The sequence below is a fragment of the Haliaeetus leucocephalus genome, unplaced genomic scaffold (assembly GCF_000737465.1).
Source record: "Haliaeetus leucocephalus isolate CR32 unplaced genomic scaffold, Haliaeetus_leucocephalus-4.0 Scaffold180, whole genome shotgun sequence".
Lineage (NCBI taxonomy): Eukaryota > Metazoa > Chordata > Aves > Accipitriformes > Accipitridae > Haliaeetus > Haliaeetus leucocephalus.
The window spans coordinates 779484-800501 of NW_010972616.1; the positions used below are offsets into that span (position 1 = coordinate 779484).

The 21018-nt window shown below is 40.9% G+C and overlaps 1 protein-coding gene across 1 annotated transcript; it reads left to right on the forward strand.

Annotated features, from left to right (window-relative positions):
• The first annotated feature begins 301 nt into the window (after nt 1–301).
• HAUS6 (HAUS augmin-like complex, subunit 6) lies at nt 302–19088 on the forward strand. Its single transcript, XM_010564472.1, has 16 exons — nt 302–755; nt 1517–1595; nt 2617–2746; nt 3324–3471; nt 6933–6998; nt 7118–7169; nt 7377–7550; nt 8176–8357; nt 9521–9650; nt 10244–10346; nt 12195–12285; nt 13714–13777; nt 14442–14624; nt 15510–15645; nt 16627–17640; nt 18307–19088. Exons 1-16 carry the CDS (start codon nt 505–507, stop codon nt 18357–18359), a joined length of 2856 nt encoding a protein of 951 aa, XP_010562774.1. The 5' UTR covers nt 302–504; the 3' UTR covers nt 18360–19088.
• Nucleotides 19089–21018: the final 1930 nt, after the last annotated feature.

Genomic DNA, 21018 nt, shown 5'->3' on the forward strand with positions numbered 1-21018 from the left:
GCTGCTTGGCACTATGAGCCGGGAGAGCGACCATTTCTGGCTCTACATGCTGGCCCTGGGCTTCGACCCGAAGTCTCAGGACAGCGTTGTGTTACTGCAAGGGTAAGTGTGGGGGAGAGCCGGGGGAGGAGGGGAGGGGAGGAGGAGGAGGAAGAAGAAGAAGAAGAAGAAGAAGAAGAAGAAGGGAGGCCCTTGTGCGGCGCGGGATTCACCCAGGAGCGCACGCCGCAAGAGGAGGGTCACCGCCGCCGCCGAGGGGGCCTGGTGCCCTTGGCGATACGTGACGCAGAGGAAATGCCCGAATTGCAGTAGTGGCCGGTGTTGGCTGTGTCTGAAGAAATGGAAACCTAGAAAGGGTAGTAACTCTTGCTCGCCGACTGATGCGTCCCGGGCGGTCAGCTGGAGAGAGTGAGCTGACTGGCTCCGTACCTCTTGGTTTTAAAACTTCTTTGAGAGAAAACGCTCTCACCGAAATTACTTCAGCTTCGTCAGGTAGGCTGGAGGATGTGTATTTTTCACTGTGCAGAAAATAAAGCGTTCAGGGTATTGCTTGTGACGCTTTACAATAAAGTATTGTGTAATTCTAAGCGTCCAGTTAAAATGCAGAGGTCAGTCGGCTTCCTAACTACTTCTGATGTAGCTGTTTATCTGCGTATTAGGAACGCCTTTGGTAACCCGAGGAACAGTATGTTTCGTCTCATTGCCTACTTCTTGTTTGCTAAGCTGGACTGGTCCCGCACAGCAGAAGTTTTCAGGTAAGTGTTTGCCTTGTGAGCTTACCGCTGTGGACATAATCAAGAATATGGTTTATGCAGTTGCTGAGGGGGGGAGGGGGGGTGGGGGAAGTGGCCTGTTGGGGAACGCTGTGGAAGAAGAACATGCAGTCAGAGAATTTGTTTCCTTTTGGTCACAACTCTGTAACGTATCAGAAACTTTGCCTTAATTAAAGTTGTTTCTTACGGTATTTGTCGCTTGACAAGTTTGGTAAAAACTTTAATGGTTGCACAGTAATCTACTTTTCCCATTCATTTCCATGACCAAGCAGCGAGTAACATTTCCCAGTTACAAATTGCTGCCAGGATCTTCAACGTGGCAAGAACCTCATCTTCTTTAATGCTTTTCCTCGTATAGCTGAGCTATTTTAGCTTACACCTTAAAGAAATGGCTGGAGGAAGACGAGTGGCATGAAAATTGTCAGCATTTTGACCTCCTTTTTTTTTTTTCCTTCCCTTCTCCTGAGTTAAAAAGCTGCAGACGAATGTGTCTCTGAAATGGTCTGTAATTAACTTATTATGGCAAGAAAACCTTGTCATTTAACAAACTTTTAGCTATTCTTGGTCTAGGTTATATCCCCTCATTTTCTGGCTCCTCTAGGAGGCATCACTAAGAAATCTTTGTCTTAGTCTTGTTCTTATAATGGTTAATGAGGTAACTGACTATTCAAACGTGTTTTGAAATTGCTTTTTTCTTTTTTCTTTTTTTTCTTCTTTTTCCCCCATTCTTTTTAAATGGAAAGACACTGTTACGCTCCATCAGGAAAGATTGCAGACCATCAGTTTAGGAGGCAGTGCTTTATGTGGCTACGAGAGATTGCAGTGAGTATTATGAAGAGTGGAAATTGATGTTCTTCTGGTTTCTGTGGCCTCACTCTTTTTTTTGAGAGAATATATAGTGCTTTTAAACAAGAGTTTTAAGTAATGTTGCTTTACCAAAAAATTCAGTTTTACCTTGTGTCTTACTTCATACGGTTTATCTTAGACTTGCCTGAGGAAAAATTGTGGCATGGTGAAATTTAAATGCCAGAAGCTTAATCTTAGGTCTTAAAACTGCTGAGGCTTTCTTCTGGGTAATGGTATTTGCTTAAACAGAATTCTAGAGGGTTCCTCAGCTCTGAGTGAGAATAATTTTCTTCAACTCGAGAGGTGTTTGCTTATGTTGCCTGGGAAGGTGTTTATTATTGTGAAAGTGGTTTCAGATGCTTGAAAAACGTTTTTTAACATTAGTCTTTCCTTACGTGTGGAGAGAGGGACTAAAGTTTAAGGTGAGCTTTCTGATGGAAGAGACAAACCAAAGTCGATTCCTTCAGCAGTCATTGGTTATTAAGTTCTCATGCTGCCTGTCTTTTAACGACAGTTCTATAAATCAGGTCTGTATGTACTGGAACGCTATTATTTTTTAAGTAGTAATGGGCAAGGTGAAAGCCAACAACGCAATGTCTTTGAGTAAGGTAAAAGCAGGACAGAGTACGCTGGTTAAGGACTTAAGTAGAAACTATGAAAGACAACTTGACTGTTTTTTCAAAGGTAGGGATTACCAGTTGGGACTGAGAAGGGCAGAGATTTCTAACATCGACCCAACACTGATTTCAGTCTTTGCATTTAAACTGTCTTTCGTGTACAGAAATAGGGATGGTGGGGCGGAACATTCAAACAGTTTTATTCTCTTCTGCTGACTAGAGTAGCTGTCAACTGTGGTGGCAAAGTAGTTTAGCTCTGCATCAGGCTTGCTAGCGAGTAGGCTGCAGTGTTTTGGTACTCGGCTAAATGTTTGATGGCTGTTGTTTCGGCTTTATTTCTTAGATTAGTTTTGTGTTTAAAACCAATTTAACTTTTCTAGAAGGAAAAACAAAGCGGTCTTCCACAAGTTACACCTTCTTCACTTACTGTTGTTGGTCCTAAATTTATTCACCTGGTTTATCGGTTTGCAAGATATGTACTGGTTGAGGACCTGAAAAGGAACTCCGCAGGTAAGCTGTAATGGAACAATAAAAATGCTTCATTTGTCATGCTTGACAGTGAATCTGTCAAGTCTTTAATATACGCCAAGAGCTTTAAGCATCTCTGAGCTGGCTGCTCACTTCAAAATCTTTCACAGGGTTCTGTGCTCTTGCGTAGACCCACTGCTGATAGAAGAATACAGATTGTTTTGCTTTGTATTGCTTTATGAGTTTTGCTCCAAGGTTCATTTGTGTGATGCTGTACACCATTACCCACACAAGCAATGGTTTGGTCCACAAGTATTGGACCGCTATACTGTATTCTTTCTCACAACTTGAGGAATTCTGAAGGATCAGAACTGTCTATTCTAGGCATCTTGTATTGTTCTGGTGACCTAAAGAATAGGGAAAGGGAGCAAGAGTGAGGGAGTGAAAATATACAACAGAAAGAACTGGCAAAAAAAGACAGCACACTGCATACTCTGTTTCAGCCCCGGGTAAAATGGGCATTGTGATTTGTGATTCTTTCAATTCAAACTATGTAGATTAGGAAGCTGCTTATTTGCTAAAAGCGAATGATGTAATCCAAACATTAACTTCCATTTAGGCACTGATATACCTTTTGCTGAAGCTGTGAAGTTGGGACCTAAGGATGTGTACCTGGCAGATGCAAGGTGTAGAGTTGCATACAATAAACTTCTGCAAATTTTTCAAAAAGAAGCTTTTGTTATTCAAGAATATGAGAAAAAAGCACAGTAAGTAATGCTTTTAAAGAACTGGAGTCTTTCCATAAAAGCTGGCTTTTTTGTGCGTGTGTGTGTGTTATTAAAAGGATTTGAGGAGGCTGCATCTGCTTTACATCATGAGTTCTGTTGAGCTTCTCCCCATTTTTTCCCCCTTTACCTCCTTTAATTGAAAGTTCTACTGTTTGTTGGGGGTCTTTTGTGAAGCATAGCAGTCTAAAGAAATGAGTTCTTCAGTTAGGAGTTGCTATAGTTTGGAAGATAAGGTTGCTTGGGCATTAAAAATGATCAGGGAATTCTGCATGTACAGCACTATGATTTCTTAATGTTTGAAGGGCCGTATCTTAGAATATAACTGTCTCAGGATGAGACATTTGGTCTTTGGTTAATTACCGTGGGACACATTTTATTTACATAATCCTTAATTACTTCACCAGAATTATGCTGTTCTTTATTCTTGTGTATGGAAGACATTCCCCGTTTGAGAAACAAGAGTAACTGGAACTTTCTGTGCAGGCACAGAGTTACGTATTAGTGGAATTTACAGAGTCGGGGAGGGATAGTTTACATGACTGGATCACTGTCATGGACAGTTGCAAGCTGTTCAGTAAATGGCAGAAAAGGAGGGGGATTGCACTGTAGGTAAACGAGCGGTTTCAGTGCATGTAGCATAGCTCTTTGTGAGAGGACCGATGTGTTTCATGCCTTTGGATCAAGATCAGAGGGTTTAGCATGAAGGGAGACCTCATGGTGGATGTCTGCTCTACACCTCTCCCTCTATACAAGGGAAGGTATATGAGGCCTTCTTCAGACCAATCAAACACACCTCTGACCTGCAGGCCTTGATTCTTACACAGGATTTCAGCTTACCCTGGTATTTGCTGGGAAAGCAGCATGGTGGTCCATTAGCAATCTGGGGAACTGGAGTGCACTGAGGATGATTTTGCAATGCGATCACTGGGTGGGCTGAGTAGGAGCGGCACTCTTTTGAACTTGCTGCTTACAAGTAAGAGAACCTTTTCTGGAGATATAACTGCCAACAGGAGCCTTATAGTCACCGCAGCCAAGACTGTGGAACTTAAGATCCTAGGGACATGAGGAAGACAAGTGGAAGAGTAGTGACACTGGACTTAAAAGAGCAGATTTCCACTTGCCCAGGGAACTGCCAGGAGGTATCTTGTGGAAAGCAGAAGGGCTCAGGAGTGCTAGGATATTTTCAGAGATCCTTGCTGAAGCTCAAGCATGGTCCTTCCCCTTAAGTGGGAAAAGAAACAGGCATAACAAGAAACCAGCCTGGTTAAAACAGTAAGCTAGTGATAGAGCTCAGAAACCAAAGCAGCAGCATATGGAATATGGAAGAGGGGACTGACTCCCAGACCTAAGTACAGAAATATTTCTCAGGTGTGCAGTGATGTAGTTATGAAGGCCAAAGTTCAGCTAAAGGTCCAAGAGCGTGGCAAGAGCCTGAGAAAAGGCTTCCATAGGTATGTTGTTTAGGAAGTGGAAGTAAATGGAGGATTTAGGTCTGCTTCTGAATGAAATGGTAAGTTAAGTTACAAGTGTCACAGGCTGAAACACCCAGTGCCGCCTTTGCCTCTGTCTTCAGGGGTAAGGTCAGTAGCCCAGTCTCTGTGCCAAGAAGCAATGATGAAGGAAGCAACAAACTACTGATAGCAGAAGAGGGTACAGCGGTGGTTCATGTGTATAAACTGGACATAGACAAACCTTTGCTACCTGATGAAATGCATCCAAGGGTGTAGAGATACTTAACAGAATTGCTGTGTCACCTTTGGAAAGGTAGAAGGCTAGCTAAAGGGGTGAGCCCAAAGTGTGGTAGTACCTCAAAGTCTTAGCTGGTAGGTGATCATGAGTGGAATTCTTCTGGGGTTGCTACTGTGTCTTAAACTATTTCTTGTCTTCATAAGGGATATGGATGACAGTATTGAATGCAAATGAACCAAACTTGCAGATGATCCCAAACTGTGAGGAAAGGTAGATATACTGGGATGAAGAGCTATTGCACAGAATGAGGAGACCTTGCTGGGTTTGGAGACTTGCCCAGCAAGAATTATGTGAGGTTTAACAAAGATTGGTATGAAGTCCTACGCCTGGGGAGGAATAATCCCCAACAGCAGCACAGGCTTGTGGATTCTCGGCTGGGAAGCAGCTCTGCTAAGAACTAGAGGTGAGAGTAGTGTTGGGCCACAGGCTGAGCACGAGGCAGCAGTGTGCCCTGGTAGCCAAGAAGACCAACAGCCTCCTAGGCTGCATGAAAAGGAGCACAGCCAGCAGATCAAGATGTATTTCACTCTACCTGGCAATTCTAAGGCCACACGTGGGATACTGTGTTCAGTTTTGGTCCCCCCAGTTGAGGAGAGAGATTGAAAGATAGGAGAGATTGTAGCAGAGGACCATAATGGTTAGAAGATGGGAGAACTTGACACATACGAGTAAAAGATGTAGAAATTGTGTTTGTTTAGCCTGAGGAAGACAAAGCTTAGGGGGTTTAATCATAGTCTTCCAATATCTCAAAAGTAGTTGTAGAGAAGATGGAGGTACTCTCTTCACAAGGATGTATGGTGACAGGACAAGAGGCAACAGGCCCAAAGGAAAACTCCACCTGGATTTAAAAAAAATTAAAAATCTCATGTGAGAACAATTAAACACTGGAATAGGTTGCCCAGGAAAGTGGTGGAATCTCCCTTGCTAGAAACGTTCAAGACTCGGCTTGACAGGGCCATGAGTAATATAATTGAAGGCTCTGCTTTCAATGGAACGCTCAACAGTATAATTTCCAGAGGTCAAAATCTCCTAAGGTTCTCTGATCTCTATAATTCTGCATCCCCTCTCACCCTGCTTGGGAAGTGTTAGTGGTCTTACTTACCTTGTGAGTGGTACTCTTCAAAAACGTAATTCTGTAGTTTTTTCATTCTCAACAAAGCATCAGAAGATCAATGCATTCGACAAGATTCAGGCACCTGGTGTTTCTGAAAATCAGGCCTCTGTGTTTTTACATCCTTAAAAATTTAATAAAAGCACTTTGGCTTTGGGAAAAGGACTTCGATGGTCAGCTGTTTGTACTCCAGTATTCTGTTCTGTATTTTTTTGAAACTGAAGGATATGGGGACTGTACAATTGTTGAATATATTTGGTGGTGTATATTGATAGGTCCGTTTCTAGTAACTTCAGTATTGTTCTTGGGTCTAATAAAAGCTGTTCCCTTGCAGTAGAATAAGTGACAATCTTAATTGCTCAATTTATAAATATCTTGGTGGCTTTCCTGGCTTGTCTTTCTGCACAAAGTCATGGCGAGGAAGTCAAGGATGCGTTTTTATTGCATTGTTCCAAAACTGCCTCAGTATGCCGATTTGGAAAGAGTGAGCATGATTGGCTAGTCATTGCAAGGAATTCTGAGAACAGCAGAGTAGAAACTTGGATTTTTAAAAAATCTGTGCTGTTAACTTTTTTGCTAGGCTTTTAATGAAAGAAATAGAAGAGGTGAAGTCTGAATATGCAGTCTTGCAGACACAGTCTCAGAAGTAAGTGTTTCTCCTTGTAACTAAGCATATCTAAATTTGATTTCTTACTCAGTTTTATGAAATATGAACTATAATTTCACTGTAGTCCACCTGAACTTTTGTTTTGCATGTGCATATAGGATGAAACAAAATGACCAAACTAAAAATGACAGAACTGAGAGAATTGAAAAGGTGAGTGTTTTTTTTTCTGCTGTGGCATCGTACTGTATTTCTTCTTACGTTTCTGCAACACTTAATCTCAGATACTGTTATTACCACTTGCCTGCCTGCGATTATGCAGGTCCCTTCATCTGCCTTTACGCTGTTTTGGTACTCCGTCATTATAGATATTATGGCAAACATTTTAACGTAGCGTTTTTGTCTGTCTTGCCTGTTAAGGTCCGCAGTATGTGGACACTTATAATGGAAATGCTTACATCTCTGAAAAAGGAAAAGGAAGCTGTGGATTCTGTACTTGAAGATTGTGCTGGTCAGTGCATTTTAGATGGAACTAATGTTGCTTTCAGTGTTCCATGGCTGTTGGCTCACAGAGTTGAAAGTGACATACAGCAAGTAAGTAATTTTTGTCCCTCTTGCTAAACTCTGGTTTGTTTTTTTCAGTCCCCAGGTTTGTAATTAGATACCTTTAAAAAAAGGACTTCGCGGATGATAGGAGGTGGTTGCTCAAGGATAGAGAAAATATGTCTAATTTGTATGTGAAAGTTTGTTGTGATTATGCTGCTGGTTTGTATGGTTATGTTTCAACCATTTTTAAGTTTGATAACTGCCTTCGTAAGTCTGCCTAATTAGTGCCTGATTTTTTTGTTGTTTAGACATTTAAAACTATGTTGACCAGTTTAACTCTTGCTTTAACTAATGGGCTTTTGTTTCCAGTGTGTAGTATATGGTGCTGTTCAGGCCTGCCGCATCTTTTGGGGCAGTGGTTCAACAGAATACCTCATTAGTTGAACTGTTCTTAGTTTGTATTGCTTTATAGGCTGTTTTCAAGCAGCTGATTCTAGAAAACAAACCTGAGGCTTAAATCTAGAGAGCTTTTTTTATTGAAAAATGAAACAATTGGGAACTTAATCAAAATACAAAGTGGAACTTTGTATCCTTGCTCTGACTAGGGAAGACAAAACTTTCTGATATTGATGCTGTTCACTAATTCTTTTTTTCTTGCTTGCTATACTTCAAGTTGTGTACAGGAAGCGTGTATGAAGCTGAAAAACTGAATTTCTTAACAGTCATTCAGTTATTAAATGAAGCCCTGAGGATGTTGAGAGATGAACATTGTCAATATGATTTAAAACAACTTCAGGCCATTGAAGATAGGAGTGTGCTCTGCAATGAAGTACTACAGCGTTTGGTAGCAGTGAGGTAATTGTCTGGAAATTTTCTCTGGTTCCCTGTTCTTCAGTCTAAGGATCATGTCTTCCTGCCTTGAAGTCTTTTCTAAAATAATATAATTTATAGTGAGAACATGTTGGTTCAATCTTTCCTTTGCCTCTGGGAAGTTCACATTTGTCTTGATTGTCTATATAACTTTTAACTGAGATTCTTCTCTAGGTAACTTCAGCTTTTTGCCCTTTGTCCTGGTTTCAGCTGGGATAGAGTTAACTGTCTTCCTGGTAGCTGGTAGAGTCCTATGTTTTTTGAGTTAGGTATGAGAAGAATGTTGCTAACACACTGATGTTTTCAGTTGTTACTAAGTAGTGTTTAGACTAAGTCAAGGATTTTTCAGCTTCTCAAGCCCAGCCAGCGAGAAAGCTGGGGGACACAAGAAGCTGGGACGGGACACAGCCAGGGCAGCTGACCCAAACTGGTCAAAGGGGTATTCCATACCATGTGATGTCACATCTAGTATAGAGACTGGGGGGAGGGGGGGGTGGGGGGATCGCCACTCGGGGACTAACGGGTGGCATCAATCAGCAGGTGGTGAGCAATTGCACTGTACATTGTTTGTATATTCCAATCCTTTTATTATTGCTGTTGTCATTTTATTAGTTTCTTCTTTTCTGTTCTATTAAACCGTTCTTATCTCAACCCATGAGTTTTACTTCTTTTCCTGATTTTCTCCCCCATCCCACTGAGGGGGGAGGGGAAGTGAGTGAGTGGCTGTGTGGTGCTTAGTTGCTGGCGGGGGTTAAACCACGACGCCCTTGCTTCGTTAACACTTCAGGCTTTGTTCATGGGGACCTTGTTTGCTAGCTGATCTGATTTTTATGGTTTTCTTCTTGTTATGTTCATCAGTTCTGGGATTTTAAAACATTATCTGCAACTGGCTTAGGGAAAGTTTAAGTCTGTATCTCATTGTCTGTTATGTATTTTAGTATAGTTCCTCCAGTTCTAGTGTAAGAAATGTGAAGACTACCTAGCAGCTGCTTTTTAGGTTGTTTCAGTTAGTTCTTGGTGCATGAATAAGTTGATACATATCAAAGATTTTGCAGGATGAGGGGAACACATAATACTCTCCATCTTTATGCAGAATTGTCTCCACCAACAGATGTGTTGTGTTTGTTTTCCATGCTCTTATGTTACAGGCTAGAAGCAGAGCAACAGCATTGTATGTCAGTGAGTGGGTCGATTTCTAAAGAACAAGAAGGCTGGGAACAGAAGTGGAAGAGCTTTCTTGGCCTATGTCCTTTTAATTTAGCCTTGGCTCAGGATCTAGTAAGTAGTGTTCAATTTATCTGATTCTGGGAAAGAGAAAGGGTGAAGGTGAGAGAGCATGTACACCTACGCTGGTGTGTTCTATTGCAACACTTAAGCTTTGTATGTAAGATTAGGGAATCAGATAGCACAGTATAGCAGAAATTGCTTTATGAAGTAGTCTGTCTTAAAGAAGATATGTGTGACTTAATGACAGCTGGTGTCTTCATTTGAGATGGGGTATGGAACCATCTTGTCAAGACAGTAAATCAGCATAAGAGCGAGCTGATTGGCTTTGGTTTTGTCCATGTCTGTCCCCTTGTGGAAATTGAGCTCTTGTGTGCCGTCAGTCTAAACATCTGCTGAGTTCTGTTTTTCCCTTTTAAAGTGATCGGCCAGATGAATGAACAATCATTTCCATTCTGACATTCACATTGGTACAGGGATCTGAGGTTATACCCTTGCCTAGCTACCCAGCAGAGAGAGGAAAAATTTTGTGTTGAGTCTGACAGCTGGTTTGCAGAACAGCTGTTGTAAATAATTGCCTGTTAATTGCTGTTGATATGCAGATTTTTTTCAGCCTGCTTCTGTTACTGTTTGTTTTCTTTTGAAAGGAACTTCAGGATTTTTTAGGGGCTTTGTCACCCCATTCTTCTAATGTTGCAGAAGAGGATGATAAGGATAACATCTTTTCTCAGTATCGAGTATCACTTTCAGGTCAGTGAACAGGAGAAGCTTCTTTCCCTTCCCCTGCCTTCCCCCCCTGCCCCAATTGTTAAAAGTTACTTGGAGTCGAAAAGACTCCCTGCTTGAGTTTGCAAGTATCTTTGACAGTCTCTGATAATCTGGTTCTGCGTGACCCCTTGCCACATTTGCCTTACATTTTTCAACCTTGTGGTATCTCAAAGATTCTCTGAAGCTTTTGATATGGCAAAAAACCCAATGCTGGAGCTGTTTGGTATTTTGTTGTTGTTGCATGAAGCATGTTGAGACAGATTTCTGTGTACAGAGGTTCACTCAATGGCTTGTAGAGAATACATTCACTCTAACAGTAAAAGTTGCCTCAGGTTGGAGGTGTAATACGAAGGAGAGAAAGAAGCTAAAACTTTTCCCATTGGCCAGCTGGGAAAAGAAATTGAATGTGTCCTCCCAGGTAAACATCTTTCCCTGGTGCATTCGGAAATACTTATTCCACAGGAACTATGCTATTTGATCAGGACCTTACTTGATCTCTGTGTTGATTGCTTTCAGTCATTAGCTTAATAGAGCTGATCAGAGGTCACTTTGATCGGACATGTATGTTGCACATGCTAATCAGCTGGTGAGCTGATTGTATTTTACTGGGTAGTGCTTGTTGGCCAGGTGTTGACTGTCCCTAGTGTAGAGTTATAAATTAGAAGCTACAAAGCAAGGGTGGAAAAGGAGGGGGAAGACAGCTTGAATCATATGTCATTTGCAGTCCCTTTTAGGAAGAAAGACATAGCAGAAGTGTGTAGGAACTTCAAGGTGCAGAGCAACAGGGAGAAGATCCTTTTGGTTACAAAGGTGAAAGCACTGCTATAGCAGTCTGAGGGTATGTGGGTTTAAGTCTAGAAGCCATAAAGGAAAGGCTACAGAATTGCAAATGGAAGGTCATTTGCCTTAAAAATTTCAAAGATTGAAGCACTGTGCAATAATGCTCTGAGCTTCTGGTAATACTAGAAAGCTTGAGACAAACTGATGTCTGTGGCATTCTCTCTGCTCTGTGGTTAAGATGCTTGATCTGTGAAACTAGCCGCTAAGAAAACTAACTTTCTGCCTGTTAACATGGTAAGCTTTAAAAAAAAAAAGTTAACGTCACTGAACTTCTTGAAGTGAGCTTGGATTTTGGAGGTGGTGTTGCGTTGAATACAAAAGGAAGTGCCATTTGTGCTGCGGAAGCTGAAATTTAGGGTTAGTAGAGGACTACTGATATTAGACTTTGGCTGTTTATCCGAATGATGTACCAAAATTGGTATTTTTTTGTTCTAGAGAGTCCTGAGCTGAGGTATGCAGACCTCTGATAATGTGCAAAACATTTCCTTATAGTGTGCCTTGCCTTGCTGGGGCTGACAATGTTGATTAGAGGGATGAGTATGTCCACAGAGAGATTTATTGATAAATGCAGGTGGAGATGGTGGGGAAAATGTGGGTGGGATTTTGCTTTGTGGAACTGATGTGCCACGCAATTGATGCATGTGTGGAGAGGGAGGGTATAATGATGACAAGTGGCTGGGATTGCAGTTTGGACGAAGGTGGAACGAATGATTGATATGTGCAGGGCAGCAGGTAGCATCATCCCTCTCAAACGTGTTCAGGAACAACACAAATAGGTGCTGGCTGCTAGTGGCATCTGTGGCTGCAGGTGGTACCTGAGCAAAAGGATTGATTCCCCTGTCCTGCTTATGTATTAATTTACTTTTCTTCAAGTGTTCATAAAGTCCATCCCCTGAATAGTCTATAGAAGTGGTCTGAATCTTGTGTCACCTGGGAAGTTGAAGCAAAAAAACTGGAAGCAGTAATAAAACTCTTGACTTGCTTTTCTAGATGTTTTTGACTCTGTTCATGAAGTACCTTACCAGGAAGATGCTGAGGCATTGGAAACTATGACAGATGATTCGGAACCACCACCAGGATGGTATGATGTTAATGAGAAATTGATAAAAAAGCAGTGGAAAAGATAGAAATTTACTTATTGGAGTTGAATATATTGCATCTCTTGATCCTTAGTGGAATATTTCAGTAGCCCACTGCTTACATGTCACACCGACCTGATTGAGTAAGATAGTCCTAAAGTAACTGCCACTTTCTCCAGCTGGTGACTGATAGATCAGCTGGTTGCTGCTGAATAGGATGTGCAGCAGCCAAGCTGCAAGGTTTTTATCTCACTTTTTAATTACGTTATTTCAAGCTTTAAGAGGTGGGTGGAGAAAATGGAGAATTCTGGGTTGAGATGGGCATGTATGTTCAGTATAGCCTGAGAATAAAAGAACAGACGTTCACAGGAGCCCTTCTTTTTAAAAAAACCCCAACAACTAAAACTGAACCAAAACAAAACCCCCTGACTGCCAAGCAGAATTACTGTGCTAGCTAAACCTTCCTGACAAGGTTTTTCTCCTGAATCTTCTGAAATCACTTTGTTCTGTAACTTCTCTAACTGCAGTTCCAGCAAAGGACAGAACACAAAACAATGGTATTCCAAAAAGTTTTAGCCTGTTTGTCATTTACTTAGTTCAGGAAGGCTTCATGACCTTTTGAATAACACTGTATTTCATAACAGGAGTCCTACAGATACTTGAAAGTTGCCTACTAGGAGAGAAAGGGAATTCGCAAAGGAAGGCTGCCCTATACTTAGACGTCAGTAGATGTAGTTGCATGCAAGTCTCAAAGGTTGTCCAAGTAGTTGACAATTAACGCCTGGATTTCTCTCAGTGACTTCATGCAGCATGGATTTTTGTCTGCTTCTGATTCTGAAGACAGACAATAGCAAATAGTAATGTTTTAAGGCGTGTTCTCCCTAAGAAGCATGGAATGTACCTTACAATTTAGAGAGCTATTCAATTAGCACTACACTTGTCAGAAGTGATAAGACTGAAGCTTTTGGTAGCTAGGTGATTGTTAAATGTCAGTAAGTTCATATAGGAAAAGACCTGTGGATGCCAGAGGCTGTTCAGAGGAAGAATATCTAAGGAAAAGAACATTGTCAAGTCCACAGGAGACTTTCCAGTTATCTTTGATTGCAGAATACAGAAGACTTGTTTACAAAATGTGTCACAAAATCCCTTCTTTTTCTATTTGGTGATCAAGAGAAAAGTTTTGTAATTTATTAATTTTGGGAGGCTGATACATAACTAGGGCTACATCTGCTCTAGTTGTCACAGGTTCTCCCTATAGTAAAATTGCCTTCTGATGACCGGGACGAATTGAGGGAAATCGTAACGGACAGATACGGGGCACACAATATGTAATGGCTTGCTACTAAGATTTGCATGCCACTTGTTTTATTTGTCTCTAAATTTTCTTTTTTTTTTTTTTTATCCCCCTTCATCTCCACCACTGCCCCAAGGATCTCTTCAGTGCCTTTGGAGTTGTCAAAAGCATCTGAAAACAGAGATGTGGTAATTGAAAAGGTTGTTCTTCAGTAATTTCCTGCCTGTCAAATAAGTTAAACTTAGGATATTTGCTTTTCACATTGATTGAAAGCTAGACTTATTATTTGGGGGGGTGGGAGGTCTTTTTTTGTTGTTGGTTTAGTTTTTTAAAGTGCTGTTTTCACAAATCTGAGTCAGTCTTGTAAAACTGTTAGAGCTATCTGTCAGGGACTTTATTAAGCTTTAGGCAAGGACACTAGGAAGTAGGTGCACTTGCACCTGACTTCCAGTACAACATACAGTGTGTCACTGATACCCTGCTTGCTGAAACAGTCTTTTTTGGTGTGAGCAGTGGTCAGACTTTGATGTTTCTTTAAGCTGTGTTTGAACTTAAGGGTTACAAAGTGGCCTAAAAGCAACTTGGATGTACAGTTGGCCAATGCACAATTGTTCACTGTACTGCATTCAAGGTAGTTGTGGATAGGTCACCTGTGTTCTATGCAACACTCTATCCTAGCCACTACTTGTCTCCTACTTTAAATATGATTGTAAAAATATTTTGTGTTTAGAATTTGAGACTGAAATATTTTTATTGACTAAACGCTAAGGCCATTGCTGTTCAGAACTGGTACAGCAGTTTCTTCATGCTAATTTTTTGACACTTGAGTTTAAAACTTCTAATAATTCCTGTGTATTCTTCTAGAACTTGCATAGTGAAATGTGTGAGTGGGAAGAAAAGCCTGAGCCTCCAAATATCTTAAAAAATGGAAAGGATGAGTCAGCCATTTCAGAAGTATTGGAGAGTGCAGGTGATTGTGTTCTCCTGACAGAGTCTCCTGTTAAAAAAGACCCTCTTCAGAAAGCCAGAGATGAACTGGCAGAAGAGGTTAGGAAAAATTTTTTTGTTTGTTTGTTTTTAAATAAATGGTCATTAAGTTCGGAGAACAAATTACTCATTATATCATTAAATGCCTCTTGTAATCTGCATATGTGAAAAGTTACTTTTTTCTGCTGGATAGTAATCTGTGTCACTGAGTTTTAGGGGTGACTGCCCAAGTAAGTACATCCTGAAAGTATGGGGCTTTTGCAGCTGTCATACTTAAAATGATGGTGAAGTGAATAGCACTTTCAGTAGAATCATGGTATGATTTTTGTCACCTCTCATACCTTAATTTATGAGCCACTGCATATTTGAAGAAGTCAGTAGTGCTTTTTGTTTCTGAAGTTATGCAGGTTAAATATTTAAGAGGGGCTTGAGAATTTTAAGCAGGAGTTTAAGTATTTCCTCTTCTGGGTATTTTATTTAAGATTTAACTGAGGAATTCCTTCACAAGAGTTACTGTAAAATGTGCCGCAGCTTGATTTGGAAAGTAGGTTGCATCTTTCACTGAAATGGTACAGTTAATTTTTATCTGCTAAACTGTTTTACTTGTGTAAATATAGCTCTAGTCTTCATGCTTATGCAGGTCTTGACTAGTGTCTTAAATACATTTTATTTATCTGAGCACATTTTTCTTATTTTAAAGATGGATTCGTAGATGATGAGGGAACTTAGAACTGAATTCTGATTTCAGTCCCCTATCTTCATTTTGTGTTTGTAGGACACTGTGGTCATTGTGAGCCTATGTAGTAAATGGCAGAAGAGTAGTCAGGAGATTCCAAACTCTTCCGATCGTTTGAAGAATGGGATTTATTTTGAGCTGTAAGTGACAGAAATAAAGGGGTTGTAACCTTGCTTTCTCAGGATTTGCCCTTCTCTAACATCCTACAGGTTGCAAAGTCAGTGGTATCTGAGTCGCCTCAGAATGGTGAAGGAAAAGGCATGGCATTAGAAGATCTCATAAGCTCACTGTCTTTTAACCCATTTTTAGTAAGGAAAACAATTCCCCGAACTCCAGAAAATCTGCGTAAGTCTAAACCACTTGTTTTTATAATACTCATTGATGGGAAATGCGATTAGTTCATTGACCTTGCGCACGTCACACAGGAAGAAAAAGATAATTATTTCAGTGCAGCTGCAAGTTACCATAATGGCTCACTCTGTAATACAGCATAGTAGGCCAGTAAGATGTAGGCCTAACACAATATGAATACTGTGAATTTGATTAAACTTTTTTTTTTCCTGTGTAGAATCCCCTTTGTGTTGAGGAAAAAACCTAAGCGTAAACAGTATGAAGCGGCTATACATCTTCCTTCTTGGATTGCTTGTTTTCCTGGTTTTGGCTGGCATAGAGTTAATTTTCTTAACAGTAGCTGGTATAGTGTTATGTTTTGACTTAAGTATGAGAATAATTATACTAAGTTAAGGATTTTTCAGCTTCTCATGCTTAGCCAGCAGGAAGGCTGGAGGAGCACAAGAAGTTGGCAGGGGACACAGCCAGGACAGCTGACCCAAACTGGCCAAAAGGATAGTCCATAACATGTGATGTCATGCCCAGTATATAAAGTAGGGAGAGATGGCGAGGGTGGATCGCTGCTTGGGAACTGACTGGGCATTGGTCAGCCAGTCGTGAGCAACTGCACTGTGCATCACTTGTGTTGTATATTCCAATTCTTTTGTCATTGTCATTTTGTCATTGTCATTTTGTCATTGTCATTTTGTCATTGTCATTTTGTCATTGTCATTTTGTCATTGTCATTTTGTCATTGTCTTCCTTTCTGTCCTATTAAACTGTTCCTATCTCAACCCACAAGTTTTACTTTTCTTTTCCCCAATTCTCTCCCCCGTCCCACTGTGGTGGGCGGGAGGAGAAGTGAGCGAGCGGCTACATGGTGCTTAGTTGCTGGCTGGGGTTAAACCATGATGCTTCTGTTACTGAAGGGATAGAAGAACAGATTGACTGAGAGTTTGAAAGTACTAAAATTTTACAATGGTTTGTTTCATTTAGCTACTAAAATTTCAAGCTCATGGACAAAAGCTGTTGAGACTGAGGGCTCATCAGACACAGAGCTGGCCCCAACTGAGGTAATGCTAGAAGAAGCTCCAATGGGTGCTAGACCTATAATGCAGAAGCCTGCATACTCTAGATTCATGTGCTCCATCCCTGCATCTCCTGTACCCGACTGTGATCCTCCCTTGTCAGACAGGAAGTCCCAAGTAAGTTCTACAGAATTTAGACCTCAAGAGCAGATGAGCTTAAGTCATATCATTGAATCTCCAGTTTCAGAAACATCTGGAAAGCAAGAGAGTGAGAGAACTGAAGCACAGGAATTAAAATGTATTGTTTTGAACAAAAGTGCTGTAGAAGATTCAGAAGAAGAGACTTTTCAATATGTAAATAAGAGCGTGAATACTCCAGATACTTGTTCAGAAAACAATAATGTAACAAATGTTCTGCCTTCAGACCACTTTCAGGGTTCCTTAGTGGATAGGATGCTTCACTCAAATTTATTTCCATTCTTAAGTTCTGTTAGTTCTGAAACTGGCTACGTGGGGATATTGGATGAGACACTGCCAAAATCTCTTGATCTCACCGATCTCGACAAATCTGTAAGCTCAGAGTCTGATTTTGATGTAGTAGAAGGCGCAAGTGTAACAGGTGGTTCAGAAAATAAGGAGGATATTCAAAAATCAAAGCTAGATCTACAGTCCCTCTTAAACGTGCATAAAGAGCTGAAAAAGACTGCCTCTGGAAGTGAAGAGGAGCTGCATCAAACGCATAATGGAGATGAAACTGTAAGTGGTAGATCAGACCGAAGTCTTGCACCAGAAAAAAGAGGAAGAGATGGATTGTGCAGTCCTCTAGAACTCTTCAAACTGGATGAAGAATTTACCAAGACATCATCGCCAAGGCCTCTTGATGAAAGAAAATACTCCCTGTTGCTGGCATCATGTCAACATCTACAGGAGATGGCATCAAGGATACATGAAATCCCATTAGACCTAATGGAAAAATTGAAGCGTAAGTGTCTATCTACTGTAGCAACAAGCTTTTGTCCATTCTGCCACTGGGTATGCTACTATAAATAACCTGCTCTGAGTAGCTGAACCCTGCTGTGGAAGTGTAGGGATATGGATTATTTGCATGCTTATTCCTTATGGAAGATGAGACATAAAAATGAAGGAAACATGCTTCCTTTTGTTGTATTAAGATCTTGCAAGTAGGAGGAAAGGTGCTCATCTGACTTTTTGAGGTAATGTGCAGCTACTAAAGAAAAAAACAAAGCCTTAAGGTGCATTAGCAATGGAGTAATCTGAAGTTGAGTTTTGAGAATTCGCAAAGCTAGTTTGAAATGCATTAATAAAAATGAGGCAGTAACGGTTATACAGAAGACTTTCACCAAAACAGAGGGTATTTAATGGAGTACTAGGAATTTAACACAACAAGCTAGTCTCAAGGAATAGTGAGATCTAAACTTTGTGCAAAGGCTTGCTGCAGTTTAGCTTTTGCTTAAAATTGTGGCTGTACTGATAGCAGATGATTGTACCTTACTTGGAACACTTACCAAAATTGGAAGTACCATTTTGTATATGCTTTTTTTTAATACATGCCAAACACTTTTCAAGCAGTAGTTCTGTCAATTAATTGAATATTATAGAGTGCTGACTAATACACTTTTTCTTCCAGAGAAAGAGGGGTCGAATGAGAAGTCGGGCGCAGAGGAACCATCATCAGGATAGAATTTGTGCAGTAGAAGCATAACCATAGCAGCGCAATTGCAGTTCACTTGGGCGTGTAGCATCTTCTCCAGGCACTGCCTAGATGGAGAAGTTGCACTCCTTTCTATTTTTTGTGGAGGCTGTATTCCAGTCTCCTTGTTTAAGAGTGTCAGTTGCCTGCTCCGGTTCTTCCAATTTCATGTCATCCATAGTGGTGTTCTATGTACAGCCCATCATTTATGTACAGAACTATATATTTGTTTTTAAGCATATTTTTTAAAATAGATGTTGAGTAGATGACTTTAAAATAGCAGATGTTGGAAAAACAGAGTCTCAAATGAGAAGTAGTGAAATCCTTGGTGTCTCTATCTTGCCCCTAATTCCCTGCCTCCTCCCGCCCCCAAATTTTACTTGGTGCTCTACGTTCATTGGGTTCTTCTCTCTCACTGAGAATTCTGGTTGATATTGCCATCAGTTCTACCTGTTGATAGAGGCTGCTCTCTTTTTGTAGACTTCCACTGAAGTGTGTATTTTTTTTTTTAGTGTAGAACATTTGTGCAGTAATATGCCTAAAGTTGTAAAAATTTATGACTTGTGGTAGTGTTAATACCACTTTATTTTCAAATAGTTGATATACGTTTCTGGCGTTGTGATGTAAGTAACTGATGGGGTGGGAATGTGAAAGTTGAGGTTACAGCAGATGAACGTCTCACTGTAAAAGTATTGACCCCTAACCTGATGTGTTTACAGAGTTTTGAAGCATTGCTAAATAAAGTTATTCCTCTGTTCTGGTACGTCTTTCTCCTTCTTTCTTCCCAAACAGTTGTGAATAGGTTTTAAGAAGAATCTCCACCTGTATTTGACATCTTCCTTATAAAGCAGAATTTTACAAGCTTTAGGGAAAGTCTTTTATTTGGCTGGTTGTGGAAGCTGGAATGTGGCTGCTAACATGTTAAACAGCTAAGGGGGAAGTGCTTCTTAACAGTCCATTTAGATATTGATCTAATCATGGTCAAACAGCTAGAGAATTGGAAGCTCTGCCCTTGGCTATTGCTGTGTGGAGCAAGCCCAGCCATGTTCCTTCCAGACTTGGCTGTAGAGCTTGGTGCTGGTGACTTCACAAAGGTTCCCCAAGTGACTGTCAGGGCTTTCATGTCCTGGTCAGAAGAGGCTTGAAAGCAGGACCACAGAGCTCTGGTTGGGACACTACCAGAGGAACGGAACCTGGGCATGCTGCCCCAGGAAGGGAGCCGGTCAGGTGGGATGTGTGGTGCAGTCTGTACCAGTCTTGTGTGCTCTGTCCTTGCTTTTGGAGGTTCCTAGTTCATCTTCTGACCTGTCTTTCAGGACTGCTGCTGAAGAGTGGGGTGGTTGTTTGTTTTTGTAGGTTTTTTTTTGGGGGGGGGGGGGGTCTGCCAAATGCCTCCTATATAGCCTGTGCCTTTGCATGTAGTTCCATCCTTGAAGAAGTGCATCTGTCAGCTGTGCACCTGTGGGTATGTAAAAGAGGCTGGGGGAAGGAGCTTGGAGTAGTGGTTACTTGGCTGGCAGGCTGCACTGTTATTCACTGCTGTAAGTTGCATCTGACAAATTATAAATAACGGTATCTTAGAGCATTTTTTAAAGCTTTAAAACAGGACGTATTTTTCCCCCATTCTGTCTCTTGAACCACGTGGTTCTTATTTTTGTCATAGGAGTAAATAAATGGCAGGGAGGCTTCCCATTTTTCTTCTGTAGGTGGATGTGTGAGCTGACACAGGTAGGCTGCAGGAACAACCACAGAACCACAGACGAAATGCAAAGAGTAACTTTATTTTCGTTACCTCGTGAACTGGGGGATCCTCAAAGCAGCACCCCAGCAGCGGCACGCAAGCAGGGATGCAGGCATCGCGGAGCTCAGTCCTTGCTAGAGGATCTCTGAACCTGCTGGTTTTGCCTGTTTTTCAGGGATTTGTGCAGGTGTAGTTTACCACTGTGCTTTGTTCTTTTCCACAGCAGGGCAGGAATCTTGAGCATGTACGATAGTTAGGGTGGCTCGGAGTCTGTCACAGGCCTATGTTATAATGGATGTTCTACTTGTCAAGCATACAAGACTAAAGAATGATTAGTATGATATATGTGGTTTTCAACACCCTAGCGGCAAGTCACTTGGGTGTGTTGACAATCCTCCTCACCAATCTTCCATTATTTTCCCACAGTGGATTACATCTCTAAGAGGAGAGCTTTCCACTTTTTGGCCACAAACTTGCTTTTGAATGGATGTTACTGACTTTAAATCTGTGTTTTAATGTAATACAAAGTGATACTTCCTTTGTGAACATGTGAATTCTGGAAAAGATACAGGGGTAGAACTTTACAAATGGAAGAGACAGCTGAAAATACCAGAATTCATTAGCAGTTTTGTTAGTGTCCGTCTTGCAAATGCACATAAACTCTTTTCTTGAAAGCAATGATTAGCTTTAGGCTCTTCAGCCTAACATCCATTCTCCCATATTTGCAGGTTAAGAATAAAGTCATTATTGGGGGAAAAAAAAAATCACAGACCCATTCAGATTACATGCCTTAGTTTGTTTTAAAGGTACTAAATAATTACGGAGAGGGTTTAAAAGTACAAAATTCCCACCAGAGTTTGTATTGGGCTGGTATGCATTGTTGGTATCTGTCATGATTAACAAGCACA